Source organism: Streptopelia decaocto (genome assembly GCF_964273445.1).
Source record: "Streptopelia decaocto genome assembly, contig: HAP1_SCAFFOLD_217, whole genome shotgun sequence".
Classification (NCBI taxonomy): domain Eukaryota; kingdom Metazoa; phylum Chordata; class Aves; order Columbiformes; family Columbidae; genus Streptopelia; species Streptopelia decaocto.
Window position 1 is genome coordinate 9,240 of NW_028116145.1, and position 12,607 is coordinate 21,846.

Genomic DNA, 12,607 nt, shown 5'->3' on the forward strand with positions numbered 1-12,607 from the left:
GACTCATTTTAATAAGAAGCGGGGAAAGGTTATGAATATGTATAGGCATTCCTGGGGTCATTATGAATATGTAATACCTTACTGTATTTAAGCACACTTTTTATTGTTTAAAGGTGTGCGTGTTGGGCGGAGCGAATCCCCCACGCACGCAGCGCTGTTTTGCTTATGCTCTAATGAACACATGTTTAAGGAATACAAGGAATTGGATTAAACGTTGTTTATCCATAGAAAAAGTGTAAGTTATTTATTTCACATTCAAACTGCAATAAATACATTTATATTCAAACTGCAATAAACATGTTTTCACATCTGAAACAAGGGATGGGAAACCAGAGAGAATTTCCAGAGCCTTTCCCTAGCATTTTACTCAGATCAGATAACTTTTGGTTAAAACATCACAGTCCTCCCGTATTGCCCTCAAAGTGGATCCTGGTCAACATGGACATTTTTTGAAGATCTATCAGTGGATCCCACGGGAGAAGCTCCAGTAGATCCAGTTTCAAGTTCAGCAGTGGCTGGGGAGAAAAGAGACAAGATTGCTGGTGTTACTTTTCCAGTAGACACAGCCAAATAAATCACTGTAAAAACATTAGGGGTAACTGAAGAAACTACAGTCCAGAAAGAGGTTTGAAAACTTCCAAGGGAACATACCAATGAAAGGGCCAGGCACAAAGGAAGAAATACTTTTTGTTGGTTTTTTCCCCTCATGTGCTTATCAGTCAGCAGTATTTCTAAAGCTGGTGAAAGCAATTCCAGAGGTTCCACGCTGAACATCTTCAGGGAATGCACCTGATTACACCAGTGCTGAATTCAGCCCCCTGCAGGCCTCTTCAGCCTCAAGTGTCTGTTTTCCTTAAATGTTCAAACCAGTAATTTACTGGAACGCTACTCCTAAAAACCAGCTTCTGCATTCACTGTGACAAACTGGAAAGAATCTGGCTGTGAAAACACCAACGCTTGTCCAGCGCAGCCAGGTCAGGACAAGTCTCCCAGCCTGGCACCTTCTCTGAGGGGCATTTCTGTAACTCACCCTGGCAAAACCCTCTTTCCTCCATGAAAACACATAATCCGTGAAAGCAAAGACACCTTTGCCATCTTTCTCCAGCCACGTTTTTTAGACAAGGTGCCCAAACCAAGCACACTCTATGACTCCTGTCAGACGCACAACTACGTTCAAAACGCACGCGGACACGATGCAATGACTTTGTGTCCATTCAGACACATGGAAATAGCTCTGAGGCCACAGCTGAACACTCTCTGTGTGATTCAGAGCACACAGAAACAGAAGGAAACGTTCTCAGGGCCTACTTGCTTTCAAATAGCACCAGTCACTGCAAAGTGGTGACTCTGGGGGACCACTTATCATGAAGAGGTGAAATTCCTCTTTGGACACCTGGCCTCATATTATAGAGCATGTATTTTATGCTATGCACTACGGAATTAACTTTTCCTAAAGAAAGGGTATATTTTGTCACTGATTATATTCTTCAAAAAAGACTGCAAGACATAAGCTACAAATAGAAGCAATGAATAGTCGACAGCAAACATTAAGAACTAACAGCAGGGAACGTGTATGGTGTGGTTTAGAGCTGAATGCAGTTGAGGTACAGGGAAGAAGTAGTGATGGCTGAAGTTATACAAATCTTATCCCGGGGCTGTTTTTATGTTTGATGTTTGTGCTTGAAGATTAACGCTCGTGAAAGGTGATTTTAGCTTAAGCTGAGTGGATCTGTGTGGGGCAAATGAGTTAGTTGTCTTTGTGCCTTTTTTTCAGGCAACTGCATAACTTCCTGCACAATATTCTGGTGAGCAGGAAGGTCTCACATTCAAGTCTAAACTGGAAAGCTAGCAGAAAAAAAGTAAGAAAATCTGTGCTTAGAACAGGAACTTCACAGCTTCCAAGCCATTCTTTTCAAGAGTTAGGAACAGTCATCTTTTTCCTTAAAAACATGCCTGACATAATGACACATTACCCTGTTCAATTTCTTTAGTGATTCTTTCATCCAGTTCCTGCCGTATCTAGAATTATACAGAAAATATATAGTTAATATTTTAACAGCTACATTTTTGTAACACTAAAGCTCTAGAAAATTCTTAAAACCCAAACATAACATGAAAAAGCCTTAAAAGATCCTAACAAATAGAGACGTCTTGGTTTGGGGTCTGATTTTTTAATGAAGAGAAACTCTTGGTCAGGCAGGTTGTAACATTCCCATTACTGAGCAACATTAACTAGCACAAAACAATCTGTAGCTCACCTGCTGGATTATAACTGGGCATTTAAAAAATATACAGGAAGAAAGCACAGGGGAATTATTACAATGAAGGTCTGGCTAAAGTCTGTCATCAAACACATGAGCCGAGTGTCAGCTAAATGTCTCCACTGTTCTCCTTCCCCCCAGTCCCCGGAAAAGGCACCATCGCTGACTATCCCAAGCCTCCTGAGCGGGCACTTCTCACCTCACTGCACCTCTCTTCAGGCAGTAACATCCCGGGTTCCCCTGCAGCAGTCACCTTCTCAATAATTGTTCTTCATACAGCGGTGTTGACTGACTACTTACCCACATGGGTTACCTGAGCACAGAGTAGGCTGGATCGTCTGAGACTCCGTAAGATGATACTCGGAGCCTAGGAACTCAATTTCAGCACAGTCCTGGTACTTCAGACACAACCGCTGTTACTACCAAGAACTTTTTGAATATCAGAACTGGCAAGAAGGGTAAACCAGACTACTCCTATGGTTTAAAGAAGTTCCATTATAACAGATGAAATCCACACACTGTCATCTTGACTACAAATGGATTCTAGCTTTAGGCTAAAAGGCAGAATAACCTTGCTTACAGACACTCTTGAGCAGCAGTTGAGAACAGTATTTCAAAATGCTTACCTTAGCCACATAGGCTTCAACCCTGTTTCTGGATGATAATGTGCTCCCAGCTAGGCTTAGGAAGCTTTCTCCTAGACTCAGCCTTCCGTTAAGTGCCAAATTGTTGCCAAGATGTTCCGGTTCGGTTGAATACAGAATTGGACTTGCAGCCACACCTCCACTGACGATGCTGCTTGCGATGAGAGATCTGTTTCGATGGCGTTCCTGAAGGAGATGCGCGTTGGCTTCTGCGAGTTTCTCATTAGCTCTGAAACATTCAGAAGCATACAAAGAATGACCTGTGGGAGTAACCCTTCCACAAAGTTAACCTCCAGGTCTTTGACTATTATTTGACTTCTGAAAGTAGAAGGGATTAAGACCGTCCAAAACAAGAATATAATTTGATCCAAGGTTTTTTGGAGAGCCTATTTCTAAGAAGTCACATTACCTAGAAGGACCAGCAAGTTACCAACACTTTGGACTTGCCAGCATTAGGGCTTCAAAGCAACCTGTGAATGCCGTGTGTTTACAGCGCTTCTTCTGAAAGGCATGTCATGTGCCTAAGAACTCTGGGCTCTCTCTCTGAGCTCAAACCTCAGACATGGTGCTAAAATGGAACCCAGAAAAGATTTATTTTGCTTTTGCTTCACAGAATCAAATTCTGCTGCCTGAAGAGCCTGTCATTCAAGCATCAAGTTTATCTTTTCTGACATACACAGAATAAGAGGAGGAGATTATTAGAGATTAGCAAAAAGGCTGCCTGTTAAAGCACAAACAACTTAAAAAATCCCCTAGTAATGCCATGATCAGTGGTGTTATTGCTGGAACACTAAAGAGAAATTAAGACAGTTCTAATAAAGGGGAAGGGTCTTAAGGTACTTTCCTCACAATACACCATCTTATGTGTACATATCTAATACTAACCAGATATAGAAAAAGGATTTTAGGAGGAAAATGTATGAGGAAAAAGTATCTTACTACCACTCCAAAAAAGCGTGGACTTACCTTTCCAGTTTATTTGCCAGGCATCTTCTAATTTTTACCTCCTCCAGATACAGCTCTTTGTACCTTTTCACTTCCGCCTGCGTGAAATCTTTTTTATATATATAGTCTTGTTGAATATTTTGTATCTTGTCCAATTCAAATTCAAGTTCTCTGATCCTGTGTTTCAGTTGTTTTTGCAGGGAAGCGTGATGACTGGCTCTGATCTGTTCTAATCTGTCCTGGGAGGCTGCCTGCGTCTGAAGGAGATAATGCACTTTGAACCACCGCAAAGAAAACAGAAGAGTCCCCACCAGTCAGTTTCTTGTACGCAATTTTGAGGGCCCAGCTTTACTCAGTGAGGCAACTGTGCCTCCTCACTACCATCAGCAATCAAGGCAGAACTCTGGAACTACCACGTTACATTGCTTTTTTCATTCCAAAAGAAACCCCTTCTTAGAACCATTACTCATCAAAGCTACTAATCGAAATAACACTGTCTCCGTAAGACAGGGCATATAGAAAAGGATTCCTCCAAGAAATTATGAGGATCCCTGACCTCTACCCCCTGTACAACTACAGTGACTTCTTTTCTGAGTGCTTTCCCCTGGACAATGACAAAGCAGGACCTGTATGTCTGGCCATGACAACTCTAAGTGTCAATATTGAGTTCAAGGATGAACAGTAAGAACAAGGCCAGACAGTGATACCGCCCAAGAACTGCAAAACAGAAAGCCACCCTGGGCAAGCTTTGCATTCAGCGCCCTGCAGGCACGTTACTCACACGTGAAAGCACCATTGCCCAACCATATTTCCCGTCTTTGCTGAAGGGCAGTGGGAGAAGAAGTACAGCACTAACACACAGAATCAGGAACCAAAAATAACATACTACAAAATTATCACCACAAGAGAAGTATATAATTGAGACTACAGGCACACACAAGAAATTCACTTACCTGCAAAAATAGATTGACTTCTTGTAGTTTTTGTCTTAATTCTTGTTCGGCTCGTTCTTCCACTTCTTTTTTATATTGTTCTATAAGGTTGGCATCCACCATGCTAGTCTTTAATTGATGTTTCAGGTTAGCCACCACTTCCATCAGCTGGCATTTGCTTTTCTCCAGTTTACGACGGTTCTCACGCATGGTGGACAACTCTTCTCGCAAATCCTGATTTTCATCTTCCAGCTGCTTGCATTTTTTAGACTGTGCCTCCAACTGCTGGGAAAGTTTTGCAACCTGTAGACAGCAAAAAAAAGAAAAAAAAAGAAAAAAGATAAAAAAAAACCAAACCAAACCAAACCAAAACCAAAGAAAACCAACCAACCAAAACCAGAAAAACCAACAGGTCAATACATTTGAGTGGAATAGAACTTGCTGATTCAGTTCAAGTATAAAGAATGCAAATAGACATGTGGCATTCTCTAAGAAAAAAAAAAAAAAAGTCTACTGATACACAGAAGTTCATGAAAACCTTAGCACAAAGGCTTAGATAAAAAAATCCTCAGGGTGTACAACTTTCTCAAGTGTCCTTACAGAGTAGGTGAAATACTGGGTCTCATGACAGAAGCTGACATGGTCTCATGGGCAACCTCTGACAAAACTGCCAAGAAAAGATTGGCCTCCTAAGTTCAGTCTTCTCTCAGTTTTCAACCACAGATCTCCCTGCTGCCCACAACATTCATTCTGTCCATTATCTGCCATGGTTTAACTCCAGTAGGTAGCTAAGAAGCACACAGCCACTTGCTCATTCCCCACTCGTGGCATGGGAGAAATAATTCATCAGGCAAATCATGCTGATGAACACAAGTATCTTGCACACCACAACACAGATACAAAACACCGCAGCAGGGGAATGAAGAAATTCACAGCCTTTTCCCTTGAGGCTGCCTTGCCCTAAAACCAGAAGGGTATTTGTCAGCTGCACTGTGCCTACACAGCCCACCTGATATCACAGAGTGGCTGCAGTTGGAAGGGACCTCTGGAGATCATCTAGTCCAACCCACCTGCTAAAGCAGGTACACCTAGAGTAGATCACACAGGAATGTGTCTTGCTTTCATCAATTAGCTGCACACAAAAAATTCAAAGACTAAACCAGTCATTCATCAAAGCCAGTCAGGTACCTGCTGATGGTGGTGGTCCTCTGCAGCTGCCTGTGTTGTCCTCAAGCTAGTTATTAACTCTTCCAGGCGGTTATGAATCTACGGAAGCATTGTAAGAAACAAGACAACACACCATGACTTTCCAGGCTGAAGTTTACACCTCATTACCAAAAATGAATATTCCTACAGCATTTACAACCAGCACCAACGATCAAAAAAGCCTTAGTTTGATGCCGCTGTAAAATTGTTAGCAATCATCACCTCTGCCTTTTGCTTTATGGAAAGAGAACATCATGTGGGATATGATGAATCTTCAACGAAAACAAGTATTAAGCTTTTCCCACCCACAGTACATTTGAAAATCATGCCCTGTTAACCAAAGGGGAAGGACCAGCACTGTGACTCCCTTCCCTCCTTTGACAGTATCAGTACGTAGTTCAACTTTCACACCTAGTTATTTTCAAAATCTCTTCAGCACTAACAGCTGGAGTCATAGCAAGAAGCCGAGCTCACTGGTTACAATACAAAAATCATTTGCTTCATGAAGGTCACTGATGAAAGCACCTTCTCTGAGCTAAAATTAACCACCGCATAGAGGCACTGGGCAATTCCAAGGCTCACACTGAGTTCTGCAAATGATACCACAGGCATTCCTCTTCACTGCTTCATGGAAACACATACCAAGTGGCCAAAGGAAAAGAAATCCAGCACAGCAGATGTTCTGGAGTATAATTTTTTGTCCCAGTCTGATGATGCCAGTCAGGCCCCTGGCACAAAGTGCTTGGCATCAATATCCCCTGTGGGATTTCCGTGAGTTAACTTGATGAATACCTTTAATAATACACATTGACACAAGTGCCTGGAGCAGCATCTGATGTCACAACAGGTCTAATGCAGACAATAGTGACACCAGGATATTTGTGCCAAATCCTTACCTCCCAGAGGTAAGAAGCCTGTATTCGGAAGAACACAGGAACTGAACTCCCCTAGGCTCTCCAGGAAAACCTCATCTTAAAAGTTCCCCACAGAAATAGTTAACTAGGCTTGGGAGCTCACAAAAAGGGAAATTTGTGACCAGCTTACTGATGCAGACGTTTGCTGGTCTCGCTGAAGGGCTTCGATCTTATTGCCCTGCTGCTGGACTGTGGCTTCCAACTTGGCATTTTCCATTTCGAGGCTTAAAAAGAAATAAAGGTCTTGTTATGGAAATCCAGAGCACCACTTGTGAAAGAGCAGCGTGAAATAACATGATCGAAACCAAAAGCATCCTTGAAAATAGCGTATGAACTTGTTGTGATGCAACAAGACTGTCCTGTAGTTTTCACAAAGTCCGAGAAAGCAAGAGACATCTGGCTTCACTGAGTTATTCTCTTACCGTTGCACACGTTCTTCCAGCTGTTTTATGGTTGTATTAGCCTCAGAAGATGCCAAGAGGAAGCCCTCGACTTCTTTTGCTTTATTTTCCACGGCAATCTTCCACAACTGCAAAATCACAGCAAGAATCCACAGTAGTCAGGTGAGCTTGTGTGGAGAGGAGTCAACTACTGCTGAGGAATACAAGTACTGCATGTGTGTATGCACACCCTCTCCTCCATGGACCATCATCATTTCAAGTACATTCAAACCTTGGCTTCTACTGGCAAATGACCACAAACTGTCTTACTGCAGCATCTTCAAACTGGCCTCTCCCATCCCTACACTGATTTCTTACAGCACATTTCTAAGCACCAACACTGCTCTTCCAAGCCTTTCAGTGACTTGTAACACTCTTTTTATTGTACCTGCTTGTTTGCTCCTCCACTAAAAATATGAATTGAAAAGTCCATCCGTCTCCTAAAGTGACTTCACAACTCCCGCATAATAGATTAACATGACTTCTGATTAGATCAGGCCTCTATACTTCAGTGGTCGTAAGAACACTGCCAAAGGTGGCCCCTGCCTCAAAAGTAGCTTACAGTGCATTTGCAAGAAGGCTGCTTAAGGATGGCAAATTAGAGCAGGGCCAAAGAAGGGAGAGAAGAAGAGATAAAAAAATAAAGAAAAGCAAACAAACCCCCCAAACAAAACAAAAGCAACCAACCACCAACAACAACAAAACCCCAAAACCAAACCCAAACAAATTATATGCAGAATAAGCTACAAGAGCATTCAGAATTGACAGCATCTGGTGGCAGGGGAGGTAAAAAAAAGCAGAGACAGCATAAAAAAGCCCAAATGCAGCAGTCCAGGACTCCTAGTGTTCGTCAGAAACCAGACAACCTGCTTGGCCAAACCAAACAAAATAACGTATGGACACATCAGTTTATTTTGCAAAGCAACTTAGGAAACAGAAACCTTTTTCCAAGTAAGCACAGAGCATTCCCATGTCAAAGACTTGGACAGTAACTTCATTAAGCCTCTGACATAGATTGCTTTTTAAGAGCATCAGCAAGTTCCTGCTGCAGCTGTCTGATCATGCCCTAGTGAAACAGGTAAATGAGCATGAAGAAGGTTACAAGAACCTGAAATATGCCTTCACTTATTTGATTATACAATTAGACCTGCCTTCAGATTGAACTCAAAGGTAGGAACTCTTGCCTGCCACCAGCAGGCATCTGCACAGATGGTGACCTCTCTTCATCCTACTCAGCTGAGCACCTCCCAACTATCAGCAGCTGTTCATGAGGACTTGTATTTCCTCATACATACAAAAGGCTCAAGTATTAATCTTCTTGGAACAATACACCAGCACATGCTGCAATAATGTATTTTTTTTTCTAACAAAAGGCAACGAAATCTGTTGCAATACAAGAGCGATAGTTCGACTGCAGATATTACTCTGATGACCAAAGGCAGGACTTTGTATTAGATTGTCCTTTGTTCTGTTTGTCCATTACACAAATATAGTGCTAGAGTTAGGCTAGGTTACGACTGGACTCGATGATCCTGAGGGTCTCTTCCAACCAAAATGATTCTTTGATTCTATAATTAAATGAATACATCTAGCTGAAAGCTCTTTTGAGATACACTTTAAGTACATGTTCAAGCACATCCTTTTGCAGTCTTCTTACTGAGTTTATTTAAAAATAACAACTGCCTTTATACTGGCAGATTAGATTTACAAAAGTCTGGATGCACTCTCCCATTACCTACAGCTCCCCTACCTCCCTTCCTACCCCCTATATCTCCCTGCCTTTATTCTTTTCCACCACTTTACTCAACAAAAAACATCTGCATGCAGAAATGGGAGCAACACATGGGTCCTGCATGTTTAAGGGACATAATTTTATGCTAGTGCTCTGCATAGGAGCATGTTTCTTATTCATGTACTGTGTGAATTTGCAGAAAGACAGTTTAGCAGATGTCCTAATGAGTCTTCTGTCCAGTTAATTAGTCTTTCACAGAGTCACAAAGAAAGAACACATTTAAATATGGCTACACATCATAAAACAGAGAAGAGGAAGCTTAGGTCAGTGTCTGAAATGAACTTCTTGAGGACCAGGCAGGACCCTTAGAACCCCCAAAAACATCCATAAATTAACACTGGCCACTACTAATACTCTTCAATTTTGATAGCAACTTATGGAAAAGCAATTTTTTTTTTTTTTAATGTAGGAGCTTAATATAAATTCATCCCCCACCGCTTCACTTGTCTGCATCTTCATTTCTCAACCCTTGCATTTTGGATTGTTCTTCCCTTTATACCATTCTTACTTGTGTCATCAGTGCAATACATAGATAAAACCCATTAAATAATTAAAATCATTCCAGAGGGCAAAAATGGACTAAAGAAAAGGTGAAAAAAGTTCTAGAGAAGAATCACCTTTCTTGATCAAAGCTTAGACCTAGATACCTGTGTTCTGTTCACTGCTCAGATCTGAGCAGTAACATCCTGTTCGCCAAAACCTTCCATAATTCCAAGAGAAACAAGGCAAACCAGAATAAAACAGCATTATTTGAGCCCATGCACATAACTTATACCTGATACATTTTAGAAACATAAAAGAATTTCAAGAACTGACAAACTTTAAATTGTTCTTTGTAAGCGTATACTTTACCTCTCTTTCTACTTTGTCAGTCTCATATTTAAAGACTTGTTCTCTTAAATTGGTACACTTGGCATTTAATTCCTTGTTTCTCTCTTCCACTAGATAAACTGGCTTTTCTGTATACAACTATATACCATTACACATCATTACAAATGCATGAATGATGCATTTTCCTCATTCACAGTCCATAGATTTGGCTCAAATATTACAAAGCTGCATACTAGCAGTAATTTGTGCATCTGGTTGATCACTACATAAACACTGTTCCCATCTAAGTGATTGAAGGCTGACACAAGCTATTTATCAAGACATTAATTTTACATTACCTTGTTCTTTTCACTCCCTAGTTTTGCTGCAGGTCTGGAAAACAGAAACATATTTCAGTACTGGAATATTTATATTGCATTATGAACAATATCTAAGGTTGCTCTGAAACTTAACGTCAGTAGTGAATTAAAGTAAAAATTAGTATGAGAATTTTGTTAGATGGAGCTGAAGACTGAAAAAAATTTGTGTAGCATTATGTCTATTGGAAAGGTATTTTTGCCAGGAGGTATTAAGCAAATAGCTGAAATTACTATTCTCTGCACTTTACCCAAGGTGACAGGAATCTTACAGCTACAGATATATAGAGAGAGATATGCAGATACAGAGTTATGTGCATTTGCTATTTAAATCTAGAGGTTCAGCTCTTTTCAGTATTGAGAATCCTTCTCTTACAGGTCAAAGCAGCCTAATTTTGGATTCTCTGGTGTACTGGGTCTGGCTGGGATGGAGTTAATTTTCTTCATAGCAGCTCGCACATCGCTGCGTGTTAGATTTCTGACCAGGGCAGTGTTGATAACACACCAATGCTTGAGCTGTTGCTGGACAGTGCTTGGACAGCATCAGCACCTACTGTTTCTCACTTTGCCTCCCGCAACAGTAACTTTGGGGCGAGCAAGAAGTCGGGAGGGGATAGAGCTGGAAAAAAAAAATAATTCAAAAGGCAGAAAGAACTAAGATGCCTGCAGTGGAAGAGTAATTTTAGTCTCTCCTCTCTCTTTTGGAAAAGATAAAATATATATATATTTATGCACACACACACACTCACACTCAGGTAATTATTCAGAATTTGTGCACGTCTGACCTTATCATTAACTTGGCTGGTATGCTCAAAGCACTCCAAGCTAAAAACAAGTAGTTTTGAATACAAAGGGCATCAGGTAGTATTGTCATATGAAAGAATAAGAATCATTGTGCACTCAGGTTTACAAAACTTCCCGTTAGCTTTTAGGTCAACCTTTATAATGAAAAAGTTTTATTTACAATATTCCTTCTATTCTGTACCTTCTTCCATCTTGAGATGTTTCACTGAAAGTGCTGTCATCCAGTACTTGAAAATGATTCCCAGTAGAAGAGCTCATCTGCTGATCAGCCTTCTTCTTTGAAGCCTGTCTTTTATTTTTCTTTGAAACTTTGGCATTTGGGGAAAGTTTACTACAAAAGAAAAAGAAAGAAAGGGAAAGAAAGGGAAAGAAAGGGAAAGAAAGGGAAAGAAAGGGAAAGAAAGGGAAAGAAAGGGAAAGAAAGGGAAAGAAAGGGAAAGAAAGGGAAAGAAAGGGAAAGAAAGGGAAGGAAAGGGAAGGAAAGGGAAGGAAAGGGAAAGAAAGGGAAAGAAAGGGAAAGAAAGGGAAAGAAAGGGAAAGAAAGGGAGATCATCAGCTGAGTAGCTTTACAGAAAAAAGCCCTGTGTAACAGATGTACTTAAGATGCTGCCCAGAAACAACGGAGATGAAGAATACCTATGACAAAATACAGAGTTGACTCCAAAGACCCTGGAAGACACTCAAGTATTTTAATAATGTTCCCCTAGGAATGAGCAAGAAATGTGGAATCTGAGCTAGATTCAGCTAAGCTGAAACATATTTCATATCCCCATTAGAGGAAGTACCTAGAGCAGAGATGCCTTTGAAGGACAGACAGGAAAAAAACTCCTGCTTAGGGTTGCGTAAAAATATCTGTGCCTTCGTCAAACTTTTGAGCTTGGTTTGGTAATATCTTTTCCCTTTTCCTGACAAAGAACATCTGGACTTTATGAAAACACCAACTGCATGAAGATCACTCAAAATAATCTAGAAAAGGGAGAACGTGAAGTAAACTGTAAGTTCCTATTTCCTGGTTGGCCATTTCCTACAAAAATAAGTAGGGAGTTTTTCAGTCTTCAGCTCTGGTTTTGAAGGCGCATTTTGCCTCGGTATTGACAAGGAAATCTGCAGGAATTTGTCTGTTTGGTTTTTTTTTTTTTTGAGCACCCAATAAATCAATACACTTGAACCTCCATTATGAGCTTAGGGGTTTTAATTTTCTTTTGTTTTTTCTTAAATTTTTGAGAAGCAGTGGACTACTCGGCATGGCTTTCGGCATTGAGGAAACTACTTCAACTACTACAATATTTGAAAACCTAAAAGATACTTAGAGTAGTATGACAAATAAAAATTAGACATTATTTCCTTAGTTTACCCTTTCATTGGCATCTTGATGCATCTCGACCTCTCCTCAGATGAAAAATTCTTTTCGTCTTTGACTTCTGCAGTGTTTCCAGTCTCAATTTTCGAAGAGTCCTTCTTCCTTAGAGTAACCTTTTGTTT

The 12,607-nt window shown here is 40.7% G+C and overlaps 1 protein-coding gene across 1 annotated transcript in view; it reads right to left on the reverse strand.

The window, feature by feature from the left end:
* Nucleotides 1-236: 236 nt before the first annotated feature.
* The window catches only part of LOC309452340 (uncharacterized protein), a gene marked incomplete at its 5' end in the record, with an annotated part of 75,477 nt that continues 63,106 nt past the window's right edge, over nucleotides 237-12,607 (reverse strand). Inside the window, 8 exons of the mRNA XM_082076980.1 lie at nucleotides 237-515; nucleotides 1,974-2,019; nucleotides 2,888-3,134; nucleotides 3,872-4,107; nucleotides 4,804-5,085; nucleotides 10,304-10,337; nucleotides 11,307-11,456; nucleotides 12,480-12,598. Of these exons, the coding sequence (XP_081933106.1) occupies nucleotides 418-515; nucleotides 1,974-2,019; nucleotides 2,888-3,134; nucleotides 3,872-4,107; nucleotides 4,804-5,085; nucleotides 10,304-10,337; nucleotides 11,307-11,456; nucleotides 12,480-12,598 (1,212 nt within the window). The 3' untranslated portion in view covers nucleotides 237-417. The remainder of the gene's footprint in view (nucleotides 516-1,973; nucleotides 2,020-2,887; nucleotides 3,135-3,871; nucleotides 4,108-4,803; nucleotides 5,086-10,303; nucleotides 10,338-11,306; nucleotides 11,457-12,479; nucleotides 12,599-12,607) is intronic.